The 27,617-nt window shown below is 50.6% G+C and overlaps 1 protein-coding gene, 3 long non-coding RNA genes and 4 other non-coding genes across 9 annotated transcripts in view; 6 read left to right on the top strand and 2 right to left on the bottom strand.

Annotated features, from left to right (window-relative positions):
• The first annotated feature begins 3,189 nt into the window (after positions 1-3,189).
• Positions 3,190-3,381, top strand: LOC125623708 (U2 spliceosomal RNA). The gene has a single exon (XR_007353086.1). It is a non-coding gene; the product is annotated as a U2 spliceosomal RNA (small nuclear RNA).
• An 8,855-nt stretch (positions 3,382-12,236) lies between these two features.
• Positions 12,237-12,400, bottom strand: LOC125623699 (U1 spliceosomal RNA). Its single transcript, XR_007353077.1, has one exon. It is a non-coding gene; the product is annotated as a U1 spliceosomal RNA (small nuclear RNA).
• Positions 12,401-13,822: 1,422 nt separating this feature from the next.
• LOC142069442 (uncharacterized) lies at positions 13,823-20,520 on the top strand. The gene is made up of 2 exons (XR_012665264.1): positions 13,823-14,070; positions 20,198-20,520. It is a non-coding gene; the product is annotated as an uncharacterized LOC142069442 (long non-coding RNA).
• LOC125623504 (uncharacterized) lies at positions 14,087-17,121 on the top strand. Its single transcript, XR_007353028.2, has 3 exons — positions 14,087-14,276; positions 14,661-14,989; positions 16,908-17,121. It is a non-coding gene; the product is annotated as an uncharacterized LOC125623504 (long non-coding RNA).
• On the top strand, positions 14,121-14,236 carry LOC125623716 (U5 spliceosomal RNA). Its single transcript, XR_007353094.2, has one exon. It is a non-coding gene; the product is annotated as a U5 spliceosomal RNA (small nuclear RNA).
• Positions 17,156-17,348, top strand: LOC125623715 (U2 spliceosomal RNA). The gene has a single exon (XR_007353092.1). It is a non-coding gene; the product is annotated as a U2 spliceosomal RNA (small nuclear RNA).
• A 2,264-nt stretch (positions 20,521-22,784) lies between the features above and the next one.
• Positions 22,785-25,790, bottom strand: LOC142069404 (uncharacterized). Of its 2 annotated transcripts, none has more exons than XR_012665215.1 (2): positions 25,732-25,790; positions 22,785-23,862 (listed from the first exon to the last, which is right to left on the bottom strand). It is a non-coding gene; the product is annotated as an uncharacterized LOC142069404 (long non-coding RNA). The 2 variants fall into 2 exon arrangements; XR_012665214.1 differs by having other exon boundaries at positions 25,678-25,738.
• UAP1L1 (UDP-N-acetylglucosamine pyrophosphorylase 1 like 1) overlaps positions 25,081-27,617 on the top strand; it is a 35,706-nt gene continuing 33,169 nt past the window's right edge. Inside the window, exon 1 of the mRNA XM_048823149.2 lies at positions 25,081-25,513. Within this exon, the coding sequence (XP_048679106.1) occupies positions 25,225-25,513 (289 nt within the window). The 5' untranslated portion in view covers positions 25,081-25,224. The remainder of the gene's footprint in view (positions 25,514-27,617) is intronic.

Genomic DNA, 27,617 nt, shown 5'->3' on the forward strand with positions numbered 1-27,617 from the left:
TTGTCCCAGATCTTGAGACAGCCACGTGTATCTGGGGATAAAACAGCCTAGAAAATTCTGCTGCAACCCTACCAAAACAAAAGCCAGGCGGTTGGACATCTCTGCTCCTAGCAAAGGACGCTGCATGCCCGAATGCCATGCTTGCCCTTGCTCATCCGGTGTGCCCTGCCCTTATAAACAAGAAGGAAAGTTATGTGTGGATCTATTCCTCTGAAGTACCTGTACTAACAGCAGATACATAATGGGTACACTCATACGTCCCCAGTTCTTAACAAAACAGGTAGGTCTTATTTTAGGCAGACCAGACTGGAGCTTCTCCCAGCAACTGTCCAGTCATTTGTTATGTTTTAGTTTCAACTTTGTGGAGACTTGAGAGAACCATAAATTATCTACCCCCTTTTTCCTTTGTCATGTATTGGATACGAGTCTTCCCCACATTTTGAATGGGAAGCTGAAATGAACATGCTCGTTTTCCTTTAACTTTCACAAAGTCTTAATGGCCCCAGATATCTTTGTGCAACAGTACGATAACGGATGCTGGCTGAGTTCGGGGGGAAATATAGTCAATTCACTGCTGCTGCAATCACTCAACAGGGAATGCAGGTGTATGTTTCCACAGGTTCTGCAAGATTAGTGTCTATTCTCAGTGACGGACTGTAAGATTTGTGTAGTATGCATAAAGAACAGGAGAACTTGTGGCACCTTAGAGACTAACCAATTTATCTGAGCATAAGCTTTCGTGAGCTACAGCTCACTTCATCGGATGCATACAGTGGAAAGTGTAGAAGATCTTTTTACACACACAAAGCATGAAAAAATACTTCCCCCCCACCCCACTCTCCTGCTGGTAATAGCTTATCTAAAGTGATCACTCTCCTTACAATGTGTATGATAATCAAGGTGGGCCATTTCCAGCACAAATCCAGGGTTTAACAAGAACGTGGGGGGGGGGGTAGGAAAAAACAAGGGGAAATAGGTTACCTTGCATAATGACTTAGCCACTCCCAGTCTCTATTCAAGCCTAAGTTAATTGTATCCAATTTGCAAATGAATTCCAATTCAACAGTCTCTCGCTGAAGTCTGGATTTGAAGTTTTTTTGTTGTAATATCGCAACTTTCATGTCTGTAATCATGTGACCAGAGAGATTGAAGTGTTCTCCGACTGGTTTATGAATGTTATAATTCTTGACATCTGATTTGTGTCCATTTATTCTTTTACGTAGAGACTGTCCAGTTTGACCAATGTACATGGCAGAGGGGCATTGCTGGCACATGATGGCATATATCACATTGGTGGATGTGCAGGTGAACGAGCCTCTGATAGTGTGGCTGATGTTATTAGGCCCTGTGATGGTGTCCCCTGAATAGATATGTGGGCACAGTTGGCAACGGGCTTTGTTGCAAGGATAGGTTACTGGGTTAGCGGTTCTGTTGTGTTGTATGTAGTTGCTGATGAGTATTTGCTTCAGGTTGGGGGGCTGTCTGTAGGCAAGGACTGGCCTGTCTCCCAAGATTTGTGAGAGTGTTGGGTCATCCTTCAGGATAGGTTGTAGATCCTTAGTAATGCATTGGAGGGGTTTTAGTTGGGGGCTGAAGGTGACGGCTAGTGGCGTTCTGTTATTTTCTTTGTTAGGCCTGTCCTGTAGTAGGTGACTTCTGGGAACTCTTCTGGCTCTGTCAATCTGTTTCTTCACTTCCGCAGGTGGGTATTGTAGTTGTAAGAATGCTTGATAGAGAATGCTTGATGTAGTATGCATGCGTGTGAACTGGTGCACCATTTTTTCCCTTTAGTTTTCTAGCTTTTGCCATCAAAGCAGCATGGAGCTTATAATTCTTTTTATTTATTCATTTATTTATACTTATTTTATTAAATCTTGAAACCTGATGCTACATAGAAGAGATGTTAAAGCAACATCCACATTTGGATTTGAACTCACAGGAAATGTAGGATATGGGCAGAAATTAATTCCCCCAGCGGTGATCAGGAAGTGCAATCAATATGGCTTTTTGTCAGGGGCTTTGTATTTATAGACATCTCTCAAGACTAAAACTCCAGTGGCAATTTGTCCAGTTACACCAAATTCTTCCTGGAGTCCCCCACAACCGTGTGTGTGCTGGAAAATCTCGACACAATAGGGTGAGTTAAGAAAGACATTTCAACCTCCCACCTGAATTTCCTGTCTCTTGTAAGTTCAGGTCACACCATGAAAGGGCTTAAATATTTCTGCCTTTTGCATGGAAATTTTAGTCCAGATTTGCCCACAGTGAACTGGGATGTAATTGCCCATTGCAATTCAATTCAATGCTTTGCAATGTTTTCCACACCAATATATCCTCTGGAGTCTGTCATAAATCAGATGACACACATCCTGCTCTTTTAAACTACTTCCATGAGCAATAATACAGTTGAAGTGAATGAGAGAGACTCATGTGGATTAGGTAATAATAACTAGCTCTTAAACATTGCTTTTCATCAGCAGCTCTCAAAGCACTTCACAATCTTTAATGTATTTATCTTCACAACATCAGTGTGAGAGAGATTCAAACTCTGCTTTTACAGTTGTTTACAATCCAGTAGGACGAACTCTCCTGGCTTAAAAAAAAGAATAACTTCAGTTCTTTCAACATAACTGATGCAAGTTGCTTATTTTGAAATCCGTTGAGGCTATTTGTACTGACATTGTGGGAAGGAGCAGAAAAGAGCATTGGGGCTGCGGTATAGGGCTTGCATAGGCTTTCTTTGCCCTGTTTTTAAGAGTTAACAGCGAGAGTGATAGTCACATCTACATAGAACACATCACCGGCCACCGACAGTACCAGGAGGTGTGAGCCGGTACGACATTGTGCATCCACTATGGGAAAGGGACTGAGAGACTTTTTCCATTGGACCATATGAACTGGAACCATAAACTCACTGAACATTAAATCCCACCAAATGAGGATAAATCCATCCTCATCATTGTATCCACTCATTATTCTCCACACCTGAACATAGCCATTATATGGACAACTTACCCCCATATCTCAATGTCTGTACTTTGACCCGTTAAACTTTTACGCCCAATCAGGGAGATTGCAGATTATGTATTCCTTACGCCACCCATTCCTAAACCGAATTTCGCGCCCCTTGATAATCTGTACCTTATTCCCTGATAACCAGAAACTTCTATGCTTAAACTCTGTCCCATTTTCTTTTTACTTCAACATCATCTTAATAAAAGTATTAAATATCTTCTTATCAGTTTAATATCTGATATGTCCTTTATTTAAGGACTGTATATTAAATTGATTTTTGAAACAGGGGGATGGAATAGGAGCTTGCTCTATCCACCCCACGCGTTGACCTGGTATTGCAGTGCTTCCAGGAACAGTGCATTTCCCTTTGGGGAGAATATGCTGGTCAGAAAAGCAGAAAGAGTTTAACTGTGATGATGCTTCTTTAAAGCTGATTTTTTGAAGTAGTTGACAGATCTGTAGTGCTTTGGTTTCTTTATAAGAAAATATTATTACAATCTTCTGGGGGTGTTTTGTGAGTCTATTGTCTTGCTAGAGAACTGTTTAAGAAGCCAGCATCTGTCTTTCTGCTGTGAGTCTTTCAACCGCATGAGGGATGAATGCTTTTCAGACGGTGGGTCTTTTGGGGAGATGGTTGGTTGGCTTTTGGTTTCTTTGTATTTTGGCGGGGGGGTTGGTAATATTTGAGGTCACATGTATATCAACAACTGTATGAGTTACATAGACTTCTCCCTACCCAGCCTATGTTCCATGTATCTTGGTTTGTAAGATCAAGACAAGGCACTAGGTGTCATAGAATCATAGAATATCAGGGTTGGAAGGGACCTCAGGAGGTCATCTAGTCCAACCCCCTGCCCAAAGCAGGACCAATCCCCAACTAAATCATCCCAGCCAGGGCTTTGTTAAGCCTGACCTTAAAAACCTCAAAGGAAGAAGATTCCATCACCTCCCTAGGTAACTCATTCCAGTGATTCACCACCCTCCAAGTGAAAATGTTTTTCTTGATATCCAACCTAAACCTCCCCCACTGCAACTTGAGACCATTACTCCTTGTTCTGTCATCTGCTACCACTGAGAATAGTCTAGATCCATCCTCTTTGGAACCCCCTTTCAGGTAGTTGAAAGCAGCTATCAAATCCCCCCTCATTCTTCTCTTCTGCATACTAAACAATCCCAGTTCCCTCAGCCTCTCCTCATAAGTCATGTGTTCCAGTCCCCTAATCATTTTTGTTGCCCTCCGCTGGATGCTTTCCAATTTTTTCACATCCTTCTTGTAGTGTTGGGCCCAAAACTGGACACAGTACTCCAGATGAGGCCTCACCAATGTCGAATAGAGGGGAACAATCATGGTCCCTCGATCTGCTGTCAATGCCCCTACTTATATATCCCAAAATGCTGTTAGCCTTCTTGGCAACAAGGGCACACTGTTGACTCATATCCAGCTTCTCCTCCACTGTAACCCCTAGGTCCTTTTCTGCCGAACTGCTGCCTAGCCACTCGGTCCCTAGTCTGTAGTGGTGCATGGGATTCTTCCCTCCTAAGTGCAGGACTTTGCACTTGTCCTTGTTGAACCTCATCAGATTTCCTTTGGCCCAGTCCTCTAATTTGTCTTGGTCCCTCTGTATCCTATCCCTACCCTCCAGCGTATCTACCACTCCTCCCAGTTTAGTGACATCTACAAACTTGCTGAGGGTGCAATCCATACCATCCTCCAGATTATTTATGAAAATATTGAACAAAACCAGCCCCAGGACCAACCCTTGGGGCACTCCGCTTGATACCGGCTGCCAATTAGACATGGAGCCATTGATCACTACCCGTTGAGCCCAACAATCTAGCCAGTTTTCTATCCACCTTATAGTCCATTCATCCAGCCCATACTTCTTTAACTTGCTGAGAAGAATACTGTGGGAGACCATATCAAAAGCTTTGCTAAAGTCAAGGAATAACACGTCCACTGTTTCCCCCCCATCCACAGAGCCAGTTATCTCATCATAGAAGGCAATTAGATTAGTCAGGCATGACTTGCCCTTGGTGAATCCATGCTGACTGTTCCTGGTCACTTTCCTCTCATGCAAGTGTTTCAGAATTGATAAACATTGAGGACCTGCTCCATGATTTTTCCAGGGACTGAGGTGAGGCTGACTGGCCTGTAGTTCCCAGGATCCTCCTTCTTCCCTTTTTTAAAGATGGGCACTACATTAGCCTTTTCCCAGTCATCCAGGACTTCCCCCAATCGCCATGAGTTTTCAAAGATAATGGCCAATGGCTCTGCAATCACATCCACCAACTCCTTCAGCACTCTCGGATGCAGCGCCTCTGGCCCTATGGACTTGTGCTTGTCCAGCTTTTCTAAATAGTCCTGAACCACTTCTTTCTCCACAGAGGGCTGGTCACCTCCTCCCCATGCTGTGCTGCCCAGTGCAGTAGTCTGGGAGCTGACCTTGTTCATGAAGACAGAGGCAAAAAAAGCATTGAGTACATTAGCTTTTTCCACATCCTCTGTCACTAGGTTGCCTCCCTCATTCAGTAAGGGGCCCACACTTTCCTTGACTTTCTTCTTGTTGCTAACATACCTGAAGAAACCCTTCTTGTTACTCTTAACATCTCTTGCTAGCTGCAACTCCAGGTGTAATTTGGCCTTCCTCATTTCACTCCTGCATGCCCAAGCAATATTTTTATACTCTTCCCTGGTCATTTATCCAATCTTCCACTTCTTGTAAGCTTCTTTTTTGTGTTTAAGATCAGCAAGGATTTCACTGTTAAGCCAAGCTGGTCGCCTGCCATATTTACTATTCTTTCTACACATGGGATGGTTTGTTCCTGTAACCTCAATAAGGATTCTTTAAAATACAGCCAGCTCTCCTGGACTCTTTTCCACCTCATGTTATTCTCCCAGGAGATCCTGCCCATCAGTTCCCTGAGGGAGTCAAAGTCTGCTTTTCTGAAGTCCAGAGTTCATATTCTGCTGCTCTCCTTTCTTCCTTGTGTCAGGATCCTGAACTCGACCATCTCATGGTCACTGCCTCCCAGGTTCCCATCCACTTTTGCTTCCCATACTAATTCTTCCCGGTTTGTGAGCAGCAGGTCAAGAAGAGCTCTGGGCACACAAGGGTCCCAATCCTGACCTGTTTCCCCCAAAACCTACTGTAATGTAAATGCTAAATAATAATCCTTAACTTCTCAGTGTTGCCACCCTCACCATTGGAAAATCACAAATCAGACTCCCCAAAATTACAAGATTGGCTTAAAAGTCATGAGGATTCTTTTTTTAAAAATGTAATGTGGGTTCTCTTTATTTCCCTTCTGGTTTCTGAACTAGGCAAGCTAGAAACTTACCTTTCTAGTGCAGCCACAGCCCCGGAGAGCAGGAGCCCCGGATGCCCGGGGCTGGCAGACAGCGGGGCTCCTCACGGTTGTGTGTTCCACACTTCGATTTCACCAACCAAGTATCAAGTGTGAACTCCTCAGGCACTAAAACAGCCTTAACATGGAGTCACAGACAGCCCTCTTGGGCACCCTGCATCTATCTTGCCACCCAGGTGAGCCTGCCTTTGTGAGAGATGGTCCCTTGCACCAAAAACCATAACCATATTCCAGTCACTCAGACCAGTCACTCAGCCAGGTCAATTGCACCTCAGTTCTCAAACCGAAGACAACGTTCGTGGCCAATCCTATAATAAACTAGCTAAATCCTTACTAACTAGGAAAAAAAAAGAAGAAACTTATTTACCAGGTTAAAGCAGGGAAACATACACACAAAGGAGTTACAGTCAGAGGTTTCGAAGAGTAGTAGAAGCTGCTGTAACACGCAAGCCCTGTGTGTCCGTGAGGGCTAACCCTAGCCAGGCTGCCGGGATCCCTTGCTGAAGCTTAGAAGGCGTGCCCTCTCCCGGAAGTCCAAGCAGCATAGGGACAACAGTTTCTTCTTGACAGGGATTTTTATTCCATTCCCCCAGAGCTCAAGCTGATGGGGCAAGTGTTTGAGCAGGTCTCCGCCTCCTCGTGGGTATGGGCGGGTGGGTGAGGAGGAGCAATCAACCAAGTCTTTTGTCCATGGATGATCCACAGTGGCTTGTCTGATGTCTCAGGGCCATCTCTTGTTTGAAAGGAGATGACTCCTCTTCTGGTAAATTAGCATTTCACTCTTGGTAATGCTTTTCTCCTGATTGGTGGCGGTATGGGGGTTTACAGTTTTAGTGCCTTATAACATGGGATACAGATATTATAGGTGAGAATAATGCATGCAGCAACTCACAAGCTTTTCATAAAGTCTAAACACAAAACACATTTTTATAAATCCAATGCCTGTTTTAACAACAAAACAAACAGGTGAGCAAGACTAGTTTCCAGCCATGTGTTTGTCACTTTTCAGTAAAGCCTAGGGGCCTTGGCATGAGTTGGCATCTGGTCTGCCAGTGTCAGAAGAGGATCTTCCCTCTTATCCCCAAGTGTCCCCCCGGGGTCTGTACTGGGACCAGTACTGTTCAACTTATTCATAGGCAGCAGGTTTAAAACAAACAAAAGGAAGCATTTCTTCACACAGCACACAGTCAACCTGTGGAACTCTTTGCCAGAGGATGTTGTGAAGGCCAAGACTATAACAGGGTTCAAAAAAGAACTAGATAAATTCATGGACAATAGCCATTAATGGACCTATTAGCCAGGATGGGCAGGAATGGTGTCCCTTGCCTCTGTTTGCCAGAAGCTAGGTATGAGCGACAGGGGATGGATCACTTCATGATTACCTGTTTTGTTCATTCCCTCTGGGGCACCTGGCATTGGCCACTGTCAGAAGACAGGCTACTGAGCTAGATGGACTTTTGCTCTGACCCAGTATGGCCATTCTTATGTTCTTATTCCATAACCACTTAGTTTTCTTTAGAGCCTTTGGTGAGAGACCCTGTCAAAGGCTTTCTGAAAATCCCAGTTCGCTATATCGACTGACTCATCCTTATCCACGTGCTTGTTGAGATCCTCAAAGAATTCTAGAAGATTGGCGAGGTACGAGTTCCCTTTCCAAAAGCTGTGTTCACCTTTTCCCAATATATCCTGTTTATCTGGGTGCCTGATCATTCTACCAGTTTGCCTATTACTGAAGTTAGTCTCACTGGCCTGCAATTGCCAGGGTCACCCCTGGAGCCCATTTTAAAAATTGGCGTTACATTAGCTACCTGCCAGTCGTCTGCAACAGAGGCTTGCTTCAGTGGTAGCTTGCGTACGCAGCTAGAAATTCTGCAATTTCATATCTGAGTTCCATCACAACTCATGATTCAAAGCCATCTGGTCCTGGTGACTTCTTCCTGTTTAATATAACAATTTGTTCTAAAACCTCTTGTACTGGGATGGTACGTCACATCTGTCACCCAATAAGGACAGCTCCAAAGTGGGACTCTCCCTCCCGTCCTCTGCAGTGAAGACTGCTGCAAAGAATTCATGGAGCTTCTCTGCAATGGCCTTGTCTTCCTAGAGTGTCCTTTGGCAGCTTGTGGCCCCACCGCCTCTCTGGCAGGCTGCCTGCTTCTCATGTACTTAAAAACATTTTTGTGGTTCGCTTTTGTGTCTTTAGCACATTGCTTCTCAGATTCTTTCTTGGCCTGACTTGTTAGACTTTGACACTTAACTGGCCAGAGTTCCTGCACCTTCCTATTATCCTCACTAGGATTTGATTTCCAAATTTTGAAGGATGACTTTTTGCCTCTAACAGCCTCCATTACTCTGCTGTTTACCTAGGGTGGTGTTCTTCTGGTCCTCCTATTGTTGTTTCTGATTCAGGGCATACATTTCATCTGAGCCTCTAACTGTGGTGGTTTTAAACGGTCTGCATGCCGCTTGCAGGCACTTAACACTTGTGACAGCAGCTCCTTTTAATTTCCATCTAACAATCTGTACTGATGCCGATAGGGTGACTTTCAGTCTTTAACTTTGGTAGCTAGGAAGATGGTAAATCGGACAGAAACCCATTCGACAAACCTCTTCATTTCCTTGTTATTTCCTGACTTTTTTATTCGTTTCCTTTTCCTTATTTCCCAGCAGATTGACTAGACACCAGATTTGGGTGCTAGCAGGGGGACCTGACGAGCTCCTTATTTTCTGATTTCTTTCGGCAGCGTTGAACTTGCCAGGGTACAGTCAGATTCTGGATGCCCAAGTAAATGTAACGAGTAGTGCTCAGCTTTAGTTCTGTTTCTTAGCTCTTTTGGGCACTCAGTCTTTGGTCTGACATGTGGGATCCCTGCATTAGGAGAGATGGCTAATCAATCAGACCATAAACCTTGGAAATCAAATGAAACCTGAAGTCCATAGAAGACCCCGAAAGGCCCTGGGGGAGTAGAGTGCAAGTTGAGGAAGAGTTCCCTGTACAGCTTACCTCTCAATTATTGTTTTCTTGTATTGAGTGCAAAAGTCAGGAATCAGCTCAGGATAGGGAGGGTATACCATATGTGTGCAGTGGTTAGACAGGAAACAGCAAGGAACTGGACTGGTATTGAGTTAAACTGTAAGTATCTTATGTATGCCTGAGGACTGTATGTTTGCGATAGTTATGTGGGAAGCGGAGGTTTTAAGTGGGCTTTTAGAGGAAATTAAATTGAAAGGCAGCAGAAAGTGGAATCCCAGCTTTTTGAACAATCCGCCAATAACACAAAAAAAAGCTCATGTCTAGTTACTCATTCCAAATTAGAATAAAGTTACAGCAAGATTTAATCATAAATGAAGTAAAATCCTGAAGATTTCAGAACACAACTTCTATAAGGAGACACAAAGAAAGCAATACAAAGTCAATATTGTCACAGAGAAGCGCAGTTAAACTATTTCTCTTTTTTTAACCAGCGTAGTCTCCCCAAATGGAAGGGCACTGTTCCTGGAGAAGGGTCCTGGAGAGGATTTATCTTGTTGGCATAGGCCATCCACCTCCCCGAAAGGCAGGAGCGAGGATGACGGAAGAATTCTTCTGTCCACTGCCTGGACCGATGTAGCTGTGCCGACTTATGTTCCCCGTGCAGACCAGGCCTGAAGGTTGGTGCGTGCTGAACAGTTAAGTCAAAATAGCTCCATCCATCAGGGGTGTGTAAAAGGGAAACCCACTCCTGGGTGATATGGTTACGCTGACCCAACCCCCAGCATAGCTAAGGGCATTCAGGGAAGCGGTGGACCTAAAGCAACGGAAATATCTCCTCCACCACGGGGCTGTGCCAGCCTAGTCTCCGTAGCACAGACAGGGTTGCCACCAAGAGAAAGAACAGACAGCAAAAGCCAAAGCGGCCCCAGGGCAGGGAGTGAGCCTGCATGTTGGACGAGGGGATCAGGTGAGACATGTGTTTTTGATGGGCCATCCTCCTGCCAGAGGAGGAAGAGCCCAAGAAGGAGGGACAGGCAAAAAGCTGCAAGCAGGAAAAGAGGCAGAGCAGCCAGGCAGCTCCCCTTAGGGCAAAAGAAGGCACTGGTCCAAGCCCCCCAAAGGCAGACTTAGAGAGCAGGCCCATCCAAAAGCCCAGGGAAGGACAGAAAAGCAACAAAGCCAGCAGCCCGATCTCCGATTAACAGAGCAGCAGAAAGCACAGAGTGTTACAGTAACTCCTCACTTAACGTGGTTCCATTGTTACATTGCTGATCAATTAGGAAACATGCTTGTTTAAAGTTACACAATGCTCCCTTACAATGTCACTTGGCAGCCGTCTGCTTTGTCCACTGCTTGCAGAAGAGCAGCCCTTTGGAGTGAGCTGGTGGGGGCTGGGAACCAGGGTGGACCGGCAACCCCCCCATCAGCTGCCCACTCACCTAAGTTCCCTGTGCAGCAGCTGCCCAGCAGGCTAACAATTGCCGGCAGTTCAGCTGTCCCTCCCCCCACTGCCGTGTGCTGCTCCTGCCCTCTGCCTTGGAGCTGCTCCCAAGTCCTGGGAGCCTCCTGCTTGCTGTGCAAGGGGGGGGGGAAGAGGGGTGCTAATGTCAGGGTGTCCCCCTCCCCCAGCTCTTGTACCCCCAGCTCCACAGAGCAGGGCGGGGACACGACAGGATGGAGGGAGCTTGCTGGTAGCAGCTGCTGTCTCAACTTGCTGATCTACTTAAAACGGCAATGTACTTAGAGTGCGGTCAGCGTACTTAAAGGGGCAAAGCGCATCTGTCTCACACACACATTGTGTGTGTCTCTATCCCCCTCTCTGCCTTGCTGTCTCTCCCCTCCCTCAATTTTTGCTGACTTGTAGAGTGTGAGGCTACATTAACAACAATGGGTCAATCCTTGAGGGCTCAGCCGAGTGCTAATTCATCATTTGGCAGCAAGGCATTCCCTGGGAAATAGCCCACCCTCTGACCTCACCACCTCAACCAAGCTTCACAATCATCATTGCTGTGTACAGTATTCATTTTTTGGGGTTTTGGGAGGGGGGTGAGGGGGTGAGAGAACCTGGATTTGTGCAGGAAATGGCCCAACTTGATTATCATGCACATTGTGTAAAGAGTTGTCACTTTGGATGGGCTATCACCAGCAGGAGAGTGAATTTGTGTGGGGGGGTGGAGGGTGAGAAAACCTGGATTTGTGCTGGAAATGGCCCAACCTGATGATCACTTTAGATAAGCTATTACCAGCAGGACAGTGGGGTGGGAGGAGGTATTGTTTTATATTCTCTGTGTGTATACAAAGTCTGCTGCAGTTTCCATGGTATGCATCCGATGAAGTGAGCTGTAGCTCACGAAAGCTCATGCTCAAATAAATTGGTTAGTCTCTAAGGTGCCACAAGTCCTCCTTTTCTTTTTGCGAATACAGACTAACACGGCTGTTACTCTGAAACCTGTCATTTTTTATTTAAAACTTATACTGTATATATATAAAATAGAGTCTTTTGTCTGGGGAAAAAAAATTCCCCTGGAACCTAACCCCCACCCATATTAATTCTCTGCAGAAATTAGACTCCCTTAACATCATTTTGCCTAACGTAGCACTTTCCAGGAACATAACCACAATAAGCGAAGAGTTACTGTGTAAGCCAAAGTTTCTGAGCTTTGCTTTCTTTTGTTGGACTCAGCACCAGCGGGACCCGCAAACGCACCAGTAGCTGCTTACAGACAGCGACAGAGAGAACAAAGCAGCCAGGCAGCTGCCCCACAGAACAGTCACACATCGGGGGAAAAACACCCACTAACAAACACGGACAGAGCCTCTACTAATAAGAGATCTCCAAATCTTCCCGAGTTTCGTTTATTGTCTTTCTTTGACCCAGTGCCAGGGGAGAGCGCGAACGCAGTCCCCCACTACCACAAATTATGCAGTCGAGTTTCCCGCATTTGGGGAAATCGCAGGGGTCAGCACACCCGCAGTGCAATGGATGAGCCTCACCCTGGGAAAACCACCTTCGTGATCATGGTATCTCCCCTGCCAGGTAAGTATGAGTTGCTTCTTCCCAGCCGCCGCCCGCCCTCTCTCACCCCACACTCTACAGCCACGGTGGGTCCCGCTGCGCCCCACCCGCCGGCCGCGCCCACACCAGCCCCCACTGCCGAGAGCTGCCCCGACGTCGCCCCGCGGCCCCAGCCTCCTCCACACCAAGCCCCAGGTGCCAAATTCGGGCCCTGCTGGGCAGCCTGCTCCGGCTCCCACAATGCTCTGCTCACACATATCTGCATACGTGCTCACGCGGCTCCGCCCCTCCGATCGGGCCCCTCCCCCGCCCCGCTCTTCAGCGCTCAGAGCCCCACGGCCGGCCCCTCCCCCACCAGGTGGCCTCGCCGAAGGGCGGCGCGGGCCCTGCCGGGGCCTCTGCGGGGCCCGCTCCCCGGGGTGGGGGGCAGAGCCGCCCCCGAGCTCAGTGACGCGCCAGTGTCCGGCTGCGCTGGAGCCGTAGCCGGCCCGGCCCGGGCTCCCGGAGAGACCCAGGAACAGCCGGGATCGCGGCCCCGCCTCTGCGGGGGGAGACGCTGCGTTTCGCTTCCCGCCCCCCGGGGGCGGGCGCGATACCCCAGTGATCCCCCCCCGGGGGCGGGCGCGATACCCCAGTGATCCCCCCCGGGGGCGGGTGCGATACCCCAGTGACCCCCCCGGGGGCGGGGGCGATACCCCAGTGACCCCCCCAGGCGGGTGCGATACCCCAGTGACCCCCCCAGGCGGGGGCGATACCCCAGTGACCCCCCCCGGGGGCGGGTGCGATACCCCAGTGACCCCCCCCAGGCGGGTGCGATACCCCAGTGACCCCCCCGGGGGAGGTTGCGATACCCCAGTGACCCCCCCCCGGCGGGTGCGATTCCCCAGTGACCCCCCCCGGGGGCGGGTGCGATACCCCAGTGACCCCCCCAGGCGGGGGCGATACCCCAGTGACCCACCCCAGGCGGGGGCGATATCCCAGTGACCCCCCCGGGGGAGGGTGCGATACCCCAGTGACCCCCCCCGGGGGCGGGGGCGATACCCCAGTGACCCCCCCAGGCGGGTGCGATACCCCAGTGACCCCCCCCGGGGGCGGGGGCGATACCCCAGTGACCCCCCCCAGGCGGGTGCGATACCCGAGTGACCCCCCCCCCCGCCTGCTCCCCGCTCCGCCCGTGTCCCCGGGGAGCCGCGGGGAGCTGCTCCGCAGCGGGGCCGCCCAGGCTAGACCAGGCCGGGCCGGGCCGCGCCCGGCGCGCCGAGACCCTCCGTGGAGACCCTGCCCCAGGCACTTTGCAGGGCGCATGCGCGTGCTCCGGGGTTTCGCTCCTAACTCAGCGGGGGGCCCTTTGCCCTCTGGCTGCCCGCCCGGCTGAGTCCTCCGTGCGCCTGCGCGTCAGCGGGACTGTCTGGGGAGAGCAGCTCCCCCCGCCAGGACGGCATCCCCACCCCCGCCCCCGCCCCCGTCCCCGCCCGGCCCGGGAAGGAGCAGGGGCAGCCCGGAGCGCGGAGAGCGGCCAGAGAATCTCATTTGCATACCCACAGTGCATTGCGCGCAGGGAAGCGAGTCCCTGGTCAAGGGGCTCGCTTTGCTCCCAATAACCCCGGTTCCGATGATCCAACTCGGGACTTGACTCGGTTCAATTACATGTCCTCTAAAAGCGAGAGGTTTAGCGGGCTCTCAGTGCAGTCACCGTGAGGTAAGAAGAACACGCTGTTGCCCTGGTAGCGCCTCTGCACCACATCGTTTGTTCTCTGGTTTTTCTTCAAATCGTATAAATCTTTCGCCTTTTACTAAAGATTTCCGTGGAGAGAAACAATCACGAGTTTCTATCCAATTTTTTGAAGCTTCATTTAGGTGAGGCTGTTTTGTGTGATACAAAAGACAGAATTGTTGTTAAACTTGGTGAGTTGAGCTTTTCTTGATCCTTAAAGATTATAACAGGAATAAGTTTTGAAAAATACCATTTATAATGTACTGAGAGCTAAATGTGTCACTAGGGGTGTTTTCAGGAGGGGTCTATTTTGTTTCACTTCATACGTTTTTGGTATTAGTGATTTGCTAAGGCAAGGCTTGCGTAATGTAGAAAATATATTTCAGATATGTTTTCAAATTTCACTTTTTTTGTGCTTGAGTTCATTCCCAAATGAAGAAGCTAGAATAACTAATCCCCATATTTTGTGTGTTAATGTTTAATGATACAAAAAGGGTATTCATACTGGCCTATCTGGTTATTCTAGATGACTTTATGCAGCAGAGCTCATTAGCAATTAATTCTTTCACCCCCAGGATTTCCTGTAAGAAGACCAGAATGGGTCAGACCAATGGTCCATCTAGCCCAGTGGAGTGTACAGAACAGGACAATTTGGAGTGATCCACCCTTACCTTCCACTCCTGGTCTTTGTGTTGTCAGGGATGTAGGATTTGCCTCAAGCGTGGGATTGCATCACTGACCAGCTTCACTAATAACTCTTGATGGACCTGGTCTCAATTAACTTATCTCATTCTCTGTGGAAGCCAGTTATACTTTTTGTCCTCACAACATACCATGGCAAAGAGTTCTGCACATTAATTTAGTCAGATGGGTCCCGCTCACCTTTACTATATTGTGGGAAAAGGTAAATAACACTTCACTCTTCACTTTAGCCACATCATTCATGGTTTTATAGACCTCTCTCATAGTGGTTTTCAACCTTTTTTTACCAGGGACCCGTAAAATTAAATACACAGCCCTGCGGATCCCCAATCAGAAGTGAAGCAGGGGACATGAGGTCACCTGCTTCTCCCCCCCCGCCCCCCTCCACTAATGTAGCAGGGCAGAGCAGTGGTGTGTCTCCTTGGCTAGCTGCTGCCTGCTCATAGAGTCAGTGGCTGAGAGGCAGCCCTCACTGATGGCAGGGGGAGATCTCTCTTCTGCAGTGATACTGCAATTTTTTGTTGTGCCCCTCCTCCCACCTGCAAACCAGGTAGGTAGGCTTGGTGGCCCACTGAGGTGAGTCAGAGGTGGATCAAGCCCAGGTTTCTTTTGGCAGATGCCCGGTTGAGAACCGGTGCTGTATCATATCCCTCCTTAGTCATCTCTTTGTAAGGGGACTGTTGCCCCCTTACTAACATTCAGTGGGGGTGTTTTGGTTGGCTAGTTCCCAGTACTGAAAAGGGGGAAGGGTCGATGAGGAATCAGGACCCTGAGACCGACAGCCCCCAGGAACAATGAGGAGAGGCCAATGCTCCAGGTCAGCCTGAATGACAGGGCGGGCAGGCTAATCAGGGAGTCGGGAGGCCAAGGCGGTCCTGTCCTCCGTGTGAGCTGGATTTGCCTGGGTCAGACAGAGTGGGGCTGAGCTAAGCTGGGGAGCAGAGCTGGGCCAGATCCAAAGGGACCAGGAGAGCAGACCCTGTCCTGGGAGCAGAGCTGCAGCCCCAAAGCCAGAGGCCCAGCCCAGAGAGAGCAGACCTGCCCTGGGAGCAGAGCTGCAGCAACCAGAGCCAGAGGGGCCAGAGAAGCAGCCCAGGAAGCAGGTCAGTGCTGGGAGGAGAGTCACAGAAGCAGCCTGCAGAGCAGACCTGTCCTGGGAGCAGAGCTGCAGCAACCAGAGCCAGGGGGCCAGAGAAGCGGCCCAGGGAGCTGGAGGCAGAGCAGCAGCTGTGCAGAGACAGAGCAGTGGAGCTGGGGCTGGAGCAGTCCAGAGCTGGGTGCGGTGAGCAGCTGGGGAGAGCGAGGGGGACCCTGGGCAGCGGGCCCAGCACAGGGAGACGCCTCAGCCAAGAGGCTCTGCAGGCCAGGCTTGGATCGTAACTCCGACAGGGCGGGGGCGACACTGGGAAGAAGGGTCCTACCACTTAGAGCCTGAGAGCGTGTGGCCACCAGCAGAGCAAGCGTCCAACCCACGGCATCCCTGCAGCACGGCCAGGGCCGGAGACAGGGCCTGGGACTTAGGAGCAGACTGTGAACTGCCCTGACGTTCCAGAGACACTGTTTGTGATGTTCCCAGCCACAGAGCGGGGTGATGTGTTTCCTTTAACCTTTCCCATTTTTTCTTATTCTTTTTAAAATTAATTATTGACTAAATAACTTGCATTTGCTTTAACTTGTGTGTAATGGTCAGTGGGCCAGAAAAGTGCCCAGGGCAGAGAGAGTACCCCGGAGTGGGGACACCCTAGCCCCCTGTCCTAGGTGACCACAGCAGGGGTGAGGGTCGAGCCCCCCAGGAATCCTGGGCCCAGCCTTTTTGGGGTTACGAGGACTCTGCCAGACAGGAGAGTGGAAGGGGAGTCCTCAAGGGCAGGGAGGCCACTGGGTAAAGGAAGTGGGAGCGAGGACTCAGATCCTTTCGCTAGCCCACTTCACCAGGGTAGTACAGAAGCCAGGAAAGTTCCCCACAAGAGCGGGACTATTCCCCCGCTTACATCTTGTCTAAACTGACCAGCCCCAAAGTCTGTAGTCTCGTCTCATACTTTGGAAGCCTGCTATTTACCCCTTTCCATTGTAAAAACTGACTATTTATTCCTACCCTTTGTTTCCTATCTGCTAACCAGTTACTGATCCATGAGAGGGCTCGAGCCATCTGGAGTAGCTTGTGACTGTGAGTGCCAACCTCAGGGTAAACTGTTAAGAAGCAGAGCACAATCCCCAAATTGGTTGTGTGTTCTATGTTTAGATTTCACCAAGTATCAGATTATGTATTATGTGCCTTTTATGACTTTTTAAACCAAACTTGTTATTTTTGGATAATTTAAGCATTATATGCAGAGGACTAGAAATGTTTTTATTAACCTGTATTTAGATAATTTTAACATTAGCTTGAATAAAAATTTTAAATCTGTTCTTATCGCTTTAATAACAGATACTTCCTCTATCTGAGGACTATATGTTAAACTGATTTTTGGAATAGGGAGATTGAATAGCAGTTTACTCCATCCACTACACACATCGCCTTGTTATTGCAGTACTGAACCACCAGGAACAGTGGACCTCCCTATGGGGAAAATATCATTTAGCCTCTCAGAGGCTTGGCATCGGGTGGGGCCACCCCCAATCTGAGAGGTAACAGTAGTTCGCCATTTGGCAAACTGTGACTGCAGTCCTGCCTGGATAATGGTCCAGACACAGGAGTGGAAGCACTGGTTCCCCATGCAGGATCAGGGCCTGTGCGGCCTTCACTGGAAATACAAGTCCCTGCTTTGCTGACCAACCGTGCAGCAGATTATAAAAAAAGGTTTATTTCAGCAATTTGCTTCTCCTCCTCCCAGTCACCAGGAAAGCCAGCCAGCTCCATGGGCTGGTCTGTGAGCAGCCAGTCAGCCAGATTTGGGGGATGGGGGAAAAGAGACTGAGGGGAAGAAGAGTTACTTTGTGGAAAGCACAAGCCCTCCTCCAAAGCAAACAGAGTGAGTCCTGGAGAGGCCCCACAAGGTGGCCATGAGGAATGAGAAAACATCACGGGAGGACTCTGCCTTCGGCAGTGCAAACAGAACCACCACGCCACACTGAGAAACCCCCTGGGCTCCTCTGGCTCCCTCCCCTGGCTTCTCTGCATCCCCTTGCCATCCATTTCCTGTGTGTTGATGCTTTTCTGGCTTGATACTACCCCGTAACTGGTCCCCCTGCAGGGAATCGCTGTGAGTGCTCCGAACTGCCTCTCCCATATCACCTCTCTGGGGTTTTTATATACCAGATTGCGTCCAAAGTCATTCAGCCTGTTTTCCCCACATGAGGCACCAGGAGATAAAATCACCCAACCTCCATCACCAGCCCCCCCTCCCTCAATAAAGTTCGGACGAGTCCTGGGTTCAAGCTGAAATTTAGTGAGAACTTGGGATCAGTTCTATGAGGGGAGGCAGTGTAGTCTAGTGGATAGGACACTGGGGATGTAAATCAGGAGATTTCGGCTCTATTCTTATTCTACCATTGGCTTACCAGGGCGGCATGGATCAGTGCCCTGGCCTGGCTGGGGAAGCTAATGATCCAACCAGTGGACTAAATTCGGTGATGAATCCTGGTCACGCACCACCTGAAACATATGCTAAGAAGAGTGGCTTACTGTGTGACAGCAGCCATGTTCTGTGCCTCATCTTTCCCACCCACAGAATGGGGACAATAATGCTTCCTCATTTTTGTAAAGCATTGGTAGCACTTTTCAGCAGTGGCAGTCAAATGTATTACCTCAAGGCTGATACCTCTTTGGAGAGGGAAAGTGGTGAATATAATGGTCTGTTTAACTGGTTTATGGTGCTTTTGAATAGATTGTGAGCAGAGAGAATTAACAACTGCTAAGTTGTTCTGTCATCTGCTACCACTGAGAACAGCTGAGCTCCATCCTCTTTGGAACCCCCCTTCAGGTAGTTGAAGGCTGCTATCAGATCCCGCCTTCACTCTTCTCTTCCGCAGACTAAATAAGCCCAGTTCCCTCAGCCTCTCCTCATAAGTTATGTGTCTCAAACCTAATAATTTTCATTGCCCTTCTCTGGACTCTCTCCAATTTGTCCACATCCTTTCTGTAGTGGGGGGCCCAAAACTGGGTGCAATACCCTACTCACCTAGGCTGGAAGGAAGCAGGGCCCTGGAATTTTGGAAATGAAAGGGTCCATCCATTTCCCATTACCAATCAACTGAGCCAACCTAGCCTCTGACATTCCAGTGCTGAGATGGGGGGGGGGGGGGAGAGAGAGGTGGCAATTTACACTCTACTCTGCAGATGTAGGAGTCATGTTTGACTTTAATTTTCTGCTCTGCCTCCTAGCTTGGACTGTCACATCCACATTCCTGATTTCTCAGGTTGTCTAGTTCACTATTTGCCTCATCAAGCTTGTAATTTTCCTCTTTTGAACTGCATTAAAATTAAAAACTTTAACCAACATGTTAGCTCAGTTAATCATGGCGGCCGTGTGGAACTCACTGCTGCAGGAGCTCATCAAGTCCCACAAAGTGGCTGGATTTTGAGACGAGCTGGATCACTGCATGGCCACTAACAGCATTTGTTGCTAGGCAAACTAAGGTAATTAGGGTATCCAACGTCATGCTTTAGGACATAGTTGGATCACTGTGGGTGGCAGGAAGGAATTTTTCTTCCCCATGTGCAGAACTGCACAGTTGGCCCAGTGTAGCACAGTTGTTAATCACCTTTCTCTGACGCATCAAATCTTGGCTACTGCTGGAGGTAGAATTGATAGGTTGGATAAGACAGTCAGCTCTTTGGGGTAGGGACTGTCTTTTAGTTCTGTGTTTGTACACAACACGCAATGCAGGGTCCCAATCCATGACTGAGGTTCCTACATGCTATGGAAATACAAATAATAAATAAGTTCCTGTGAAACCAGCTGGAGAAAGGTTTCTAAGAGGTCGTATTTAGCTTGGTGTCACAAAGTGGTTTTTTCCTCCTTATTATGTTGTACATGAGCCTCTGAGTCTTACTGTTTTGCATGAATACTGTGTGTATCTCAGTTTCCCTGTGTATTGCACCAATGCCTAGGTGGTGGAAATAAGGGTGTGTGACTTTTGCTGAGACTCTCAGGGGCAGGTGAGGCCGGTCCAGCTGCCTGCACCTAAGTGATGGTCGATGCCCTTCATAACCTGAGACCCAGGAGGGGGATGCAACCAGGTGACACTTTGACCAGAAGTGAGACAAAGACAAAGGAGGGGCAACGGGTGTGTTGGAGGTCTAGTCGCTGGAAGATGGGCAGTCTTCTGTTGGGGACCTGGAGAGGGGGGAGTCCAGGGTGTCCGGTCCCCCCAAGATGGACTTTGCTGAAAGTCACTGATTTCTGTGCTAACAAGATTTGTTCTACGCTGTGTTGCTGTTAACTACTAAACCCTTCTGTTTTACCAGCTGGCTGGGAGTCACGGCTGACTGCGGAGTTGGGGTGCAGGGCCCTCTGGCTTCCCCAGGTTTCTCGTCCAGGTGGACTCACCAAGGGGAAGAGTACGGTGCGAACAAAGACACTGAATGCTCTGAGGTCAGTGCCAGGAAGGCCACAGCTGAAGAGACTCCTTGTCCTGAGAGAGTGCCCTGAGGGGAGTCATGCTACCCAGTGTCCTGTCTGGCTTCATACAGAGCAGTTCCAGAGCATCGGACCTGTGACTCCGTCACACTTGGCATGCCACACATCAGGGAATCTCAATAAATAAATGCTGACTGTGCCAATTCATAAATCAGGCAGCAGTGAATATAAACATGCAATGCAGAACTAGACGTTAGACAAACAAACGCTCAGGGAAGGATAGCGGTGGGTTTTTAAAGTCAAGGTCCTCGTATAAACAACAACTTTGTTGTTTACAGCTTCAGGGGAACAATAGTTGGGGATTAGGTCCTGCTTGGAGCAGGGGGTTGGACTAGATGACCTCCTGAGGTCCCTCCAACCCTAATAGTCTATGATTCTATGAAGAGAAAAACATGAAATGGAAGGGAAAGGAATGGGTGAGGATTTCCAGGAGAGAGAATGAAGTAGGAAGAATGAATGACGTCCTTCATGAATGATGGGGCTAGATGGTGTGCTCAGCAGGCACTCCATGGTGCGAGTGGTGTGGCACTGGAAGGGAGTGTTCCTGAGTGGGTGCAATGGAGCGGGTTCTACTCCCAGCTCTGGCCCCTTTTTGCCTCTCGTGGGGTGAGCGAGGTGGAATGGCTCTTTGGGAAATTCCCTCCCAGGACAGGATTAGTGCAGGGCCAATGCAGGCAGCCCTATGCTGCTGTCCATTGTGTGCTGCACAGCAGCCCACAGGCAGCCAGGCAAAGCTCTTGTAAATGAGAGTAGCTTTGAGGACTGTTCTCTGTGATGGGCGTGCTGCTGGCCCCAAGCAGCCCCGATGTAGGGAGGTGCGGAGCGGGTTTCAATTCATCTTTTCACCCTCTCTACCTAAGCTCCAGCACTCGAGAAACTAGCTCAATCTCTCCTGGAGCTGCCGAGCGCCCAGACTGCCCGTCTGTCCCTTAGGACGTTGCACGTTCCTTCTGCCAATACATCTCGCCAACTCCTCCCCTTGGGGAGGGTTTGCTCCCTGGCTGCAGGAAGAGAGGGCAGTCCCTGTGCCCACATTTGGTCCTGCAACAAGGGCAGAAAGGGGGGTGAGGAGAGCTCCTTGTGCTGTCACCTGCACCTGGAGAGGGTCCGTGCATGCCTGCTCTGCAGGCCTCATGTGGGATCTGCTGTGTGCCTCCGTGCCGTGCATTTCAATCCTGCGCTGGAGCCAGACCGTCATTTCTGCGTTGTCCCCCTCTCCTTGAGCACTGACTTTGCCATCATGACACAACCCTCCTCCTCCCCCTCCACTGAAAAACAGTTTGCCAGCTAAATGACCACCCAGTTAGTGAACACAGCTGTGCAGACACAGAGCATGATAGGTAGGTGTAATCACCTATGTCTGAATTTGGCCAGGACACCCAGGTTAGTAGATGGAGCCAAAGGGAGGCAGTGTTGCCTAGTGAAGAGAGCACTGGATTGGCACTCAGGTTCTACCCAGGCCTGCTGGGTGCAGAAGTGCCCTAAAAATGGGAGGGCCACAGATGTCCCAACCGTGGCCCCACCCCTGCGGCGCCCCTTCTCCCCGTTCCTCCGCCCTCACGCTGCCCCTTCTCCTGAGGCCCTGCTCCTGTGCCACTACTTTCCCCCAAGATCCCACCCCCACCACTTGCTCCTCTCCTCCCATCTCTTGCCCTTCTGACCAGTAAAAGTGTGGGGCCATGGCTCCCTGGCCCCACCCCCATTCTGGCGCCCCTGGCTGGTTGATATTGGGCAAGTAATTTCAACTCTGTGTGACTCAGTTTCCACATCTGTAAAATGGTGATGATGATACTGACCTCCTTTGTAAGGCACTTTGAGATCTATGGATAAAGTTCTACATAAGAGCGAGGCATTATGAATCCCATGTCATTCTATTGATACTGATGAAGTTCCACCATTCATTCCAGAAGTTCCCTGAGCTACCTTTGTGTGTGTGTGTGGGGGAGGGGGGTAACTTTTGAACTGTGAGGCTGAGATCTGGCTTTGGTTCCAAGCAGCAGAGGTGTGTGGTGATAGGATTTTTGGTTTGGTCTATTTTTTGTGGGATGATGCTGACCCCTTTGGACCTTGGAGGGGTGATTTTTCTCTTAATCTGAGCCAAGGGCTGGATTCAGAGCAGTGAGCTGCAGAGGTTTGTGCATCTGGATACAATGGCAGGTTTCCTATTCAAAGGAGAGGGCAGTCCCTGTGCCTGATTTGGAAAGGACAGTCAAACAAAGGTCTTTCATACAGCACAAAGTGGGGAATTGATTTGTAACTGATGTCCAGGTAGGTGCCCTTACAGTTCTCCAGCATAATTCAAAACCCTTCCGTTTCAGTTGGGTACAGTATTTCTTCACCACTGTCTAGCATTGCTGTGTGGCCATGTTCCATGCCAGAGGTGGCTGCAGATCCCTGTTTACAGTTTATGGAGCATTTTGACATAGCAAGATTTTATTATTTGTTTTGCAACAGAGCCCTTTCTGACTCCATCCCCCAAAACAGGAATACAGCCCTAGCCACAGAGAGCACATTATGGAAACTGTCCACCCTTGTTCCTCCTGAAAACAGGATGCTGCAGAGAGGGTGAGACTGAGGGCACCTGCCCACATCCCCTCTTTCAGGACAGGAACTTGTGTCTGGAGCTTCCCAGTAGCAGGATTGGAAAGAGTCCCAGCGACACGGATCTGTTGTTTGTTTCTTTACATTTAGTTTCTAGTTGCTCCATTGCTATTACCAGATCACAGCGGTGGGGGCGGGGGCGGGGGGCATAACTCCAAGGCCAGCATTGCAACCAGGACTGGGCAAGGTGCAAATTGCATTGCTTCAGGTTGCAACACCCAGCGTCCTGTGACACTTGGTGTGTAGTGTCAATAACTGCAATTTATAAGAATTTGCTAAATTAAACAAGGGCTTAACTTTATGCAATGCAGGTATTCCCATTGAGAACAATGTCATGTGTGTCTGGGTAGCCAAGTACACACAACTAGGCTTGGAAAGATTAGATTTTTATCTTTAAATATTGACAAATGTCAATTGCACCATATACCCACAAACCTATAAAAAATATTTCCATCAATAATAATTGGCATTTACAGATAGGCAAAGTGAGAAAAGCACTGCTTGCGAACTTATTAGAGTTTGATTTAAGGGTATTTACTTTGTATAGTTTGACATAGAATCGGAGGACTGGAAGGCACCTTGAAAGGTCACCTGGTCCAGTCCCCTGCACTCATGGCAGGACTAAGTATTATCTAGACCATCCCTGACAGTGGTCAATTCATTCCCACCAGCACAGCTACTGCCGTTCATTGGAGGTGGTTTAATTATGCCATCAGGAGAGCTCTCTCCTGCCAGCATAGAGTGACTACCTCGGAGACCTTACAGTGGCACAGACATGGCTGTAGTGAATATTCAGGACATAAGTTTTCCACTGATGTGGTGGCATGTGAAGAAGCAGGGTGCTGCTGGAGAGAGTGGAAAGGGTTGAGAGAGGCATTTCTCATTGGTGGATCTAAAGGAATGGAAAAAGTGGTGATGAAAACCCTGGAAATCACATTGTCATCATATGACTTAAAGACTAAGGATAAACTTCTGTTGTAGGTGAGAAAAAATACATGTAGAAAGAAAAATTGTATGTGATTGCTCAGCTCCTAGAATCAATTAACTGTTATTCACACCATATATTAAATAGCACAATGACATCCATCTGCACAAAGTAACTGATGGTGCATTAAGGACAAAAATAATCATAAAATACCATTTTTCAAAGAAATAAATGTTGTGAGTGAAACTGTATTTAGAGGGGAATCCAGGAAATGGAATACCATTCAGTCAATGAGGACAGCAGTTTAGACAACCCTGTGAACTGCTAAGAGGCTATACGCAGACTGGTCGCACAGATGTAAACTGACAAGGAATTCTTATAGGGCTTAATTTTGCTCCCATGTCAGTCAGTGGCAAAACCCCCATTGACGGGAATGGGTCAGCCCTTTAAACACCAAAAACGTATGATCACGAGCAACGTTTTTAGGGTGGCACATTGACCTGAAGGCAGCTCAGTTCATCCTTTCAGACAAACAGTGCATTTCACACAGGCAACAGTGATTCTCAGCCAGGGGTAGGTGTAGCTCTGGGGATATGCAGAGTTCTTCCAGGGGGTCCATCAACTCACCTAGATATTTGCCTAGTTTTACAACAGGCTACATAAACAGCACTAGTGAAGTCAGTACAAACTAAAATTTCATACAGACAGTGACTTGTTTACACTGGGCTCTAGACTAGACACTGAAAGGTAAGTACAGTATTTCTTTTCCAATGGATTCATTTTAGAATTCTACAAACGAGAGGGGCAGCAAATGGTCAGTAACAGTGGGGCTGTGACACTTCCCTATTTTTAGGTCTGATTTTGTTAGCAAGGAGTTTTTAAGTGAGGTGACCCTTGGGGGTCCGCAAGCCAGATCAGACTCCTGAAAGGGGCACAGCAGTCTGGTAAGGCCGAGAACCTCTGGGCTACCCCCTGCCTTTAACAGCACAGCCCGGGGAGGGAGCGCTGAGATGGACCAGGCAGCCAGACGAAAGACACCTCTCTCGCCCCATTTTTGGTAACTTTCACCCCCTCTGCCCCTCCTTCTCCTGCGGTCCCCCCACTCCTCTGGCCGTCCGTCTTCCCCTGTCCCAGCCCCATCTCCTGCAACCGGCCCCAGCTTTGCTTATCCCCCGTTCTCCCCCCTGCCCGTCCCCGCCCCGCCCGGATCAGGAAGCGGAGGCCGACGGCAAGGCCGGGCTGAGGCTGAGCCCGGGGCCGAGCGCGCCCACGGAGCGAGCGAAGGAGCAGGGGCTGGAGCCGGCTGCCGGGGCGCGTCCCGAGCCGGGCATGGCGCCGCCGGAGGAGACCCGAGCGCGGCTGGAGCGGGCCGGCCAGTCCCATCTGCTGCGCTTCTGGGCCGAGCTGGGGCCGGGCGAGCGCGCCGCGCTGCTGGCGGCCCTGGCGCTGCCGGGGGCGGCGGAGCTGGGCGAGCACTGCCGGCGGGCGGCGGAGGCTGGCGCTCGGGAGCCGGGGCCCCTGGAGCGCTCGGGCCGCAGGATGGAGCCCGTCCCGGCCGAGCTCCTGGGCAGCGTCCGCCGCAGCGAGCCGGCCACGCTGGCACGATGGGAAGCGGAAGGTGGGTGAGCCAGCGGGGCCCCGGGGCGAGGGTCCTGCCTGCCGACGGTCTCCCCCGAGCTTTGCACGGGCCGGTTCGCCTGGGACCCTCATGCCTCCTCCCCGGGGCCCTGTTCCCGCAGGGGCGCCCCCCCCTCGTCCCCATAGTGCTCCCCCGTGTCTCACCCTATTACCGTCCCCTAGGCTCAGCCGCGTGCCCAGCGCTCGGCTACTTCTTACCCTGCTGGGGCCGCTGCGGCTGCTGGACCTGGGTCCGTCCTTCCCCTCCCCTCCCCTCCCCTCCCCTCCGGGTCTGGTTGCTCCCAGCCGCAGCTCCCCGGAATCCCGCTGGGTGTTAGGCACAGGGGCCCAGCCACTGACACCCCTTTTGCAGAGGGGCAGGTGAAATCTCTCCCTAACGGAAGGTTCGGCCCCATTGGGAAAGGGATAAAAAAATACGTCGCCTCTATATAAATCCAGGGTATGCCCGCACCTTGAGTACTGCCTGCAGATGTGATCGCCCCAGCTCTTGTAAAAAAAAAGCTTCAGAAAAGGGCAACAAAAATGATGAGGGGGATGGGACGGCTTTTGTATGAGGGGAGATTAATAAGACTGGGACTTTTCAGCTTGGAAAAGGGGGGATATGTTTGAGGACTATAAAATCATGACCGGTTTGGAGAAAGTATATAAAGAAGTGTGATTTACTGCTTCTCATAACACAAGAACTAGGGGTCCCCAGCAAAGGAAATTAATAGGCAACAGGTTTAACATGAACAAAAGGAGCCCCAACCCCTCCTGCACCCCGCACCCCAACTCCCTGCCCTGAGTCCCTGCTGCACCCTAATCCCCTGAGTGCCCTGCTGCACCCCAATCCCCTGCCCTGAGCCCCCTGCTGCACCCTGTACCCCTCCTGCACCCCCACTCCCTGCCCTGAGCACCCTGCTGCACCCCTCCTACACCCCAGCCCCCTGCCCTGAGCTCCCTGCTGCACCCCGCACCCCTCCTGCACCCCATACCCCTCCTGCACCCCCACTCCCTGCCCTGAGCACCCTGCCGCACCCCTCCTGCACCCTAATCCCCTGCCCTGAGTCCCTGCCGCACCCTAATCCCCTGAGCCCCCTGCCGCACCCCGTACCCCTCCTGCACCCCAATCCCCTGCCCTGAGCCCCCAGCTGCACCCCTTCACCCCTCTTGCACCCCAACCCCCTGCCCTGAGCCCCTGCTGCACCCCAACCCCCTGCCCTGAGCCCCCTGCTGCACCCCGCACCCCTCCTGCACCCCAACCCCCTGCCCTGAGCCCCTGCTGCACCCTAATCCCCTGCCCTGAGCTCCCTGCCCGCACCCCTCCTGCACCCCAACCCCCTGCCCTGAGCCCCTTCCTGCACGCAATTTCCCCACTCAGGTATGGCCCTTGGGCCAAAAAGTTTGCCTCTCCCTGCCCTAGAGTAATTGTTTCAGGCTAAGTTTCCTCTAAGCGGCGCAGCTGCCTTTTAAGCCCCGCTCAGGGCTGCCTCGGGGAGAGATGTCTCTGCCCCAGGGCGGACCTGCCGCACGGGGGGAGAGGCACCCCTCCCTCAGCCCAGCCCAGCCGGAGCTGCTGCAGCCTCTCCCCCAGCCCCGAGCTGCTGCAGCAAGAGAGGGCTGGGGGGAGTCCTCTCTCCCACCACAGTTCTGGGGCAGCCTGCACCCCAAGCCCCTCATCCTTGGCCTCACCCCAGAGCCTGAACCCCCCTGCACTCCAACCCTCTGCCCCAGCCCTGAGCCCCCTCCTGCACCCAAGAACAGGACCTCTCGTCCCCAACCTCACCCCAGAGCCTTCACCCGTAGCCGGAGCCCTCACCTCCTGCACCCAACCCTCTGGCCCAATCCTGAGCCCCCTCCTGCACCCTGAACCCCTCATCCCCAGCCCCACCCCAGAGCCCACACCCCCAGCCAGAGCCCTCTGCCCCAACCCTGAGCCCGCTCCCACACTCCGAGCCCCTCGGCCCCGCCCCCACCACATGGCTTCTGTTATGTGCACCGATATGAAGATGGTGTGTCACACATCACCTCCATATTGGTGCACGTAATGAAATTCATTCCACACATGGATGTAAACATTTAGAGCAGTGCAGGCTATGTGCAGA

Source organism: Caretta caretta, chromosome 16, assembly GCF_965140235.1.
Source record: "Caretta caretta isolate rCarCar2 chromosome 16, rCarCar1.hap1, whole genome shotgun sequence".
Lineage (NCBI taxonomy): Eukaryota > Metazoa > Chordata > Testudines > Cheloniidae > Caretta > Caretta caretta.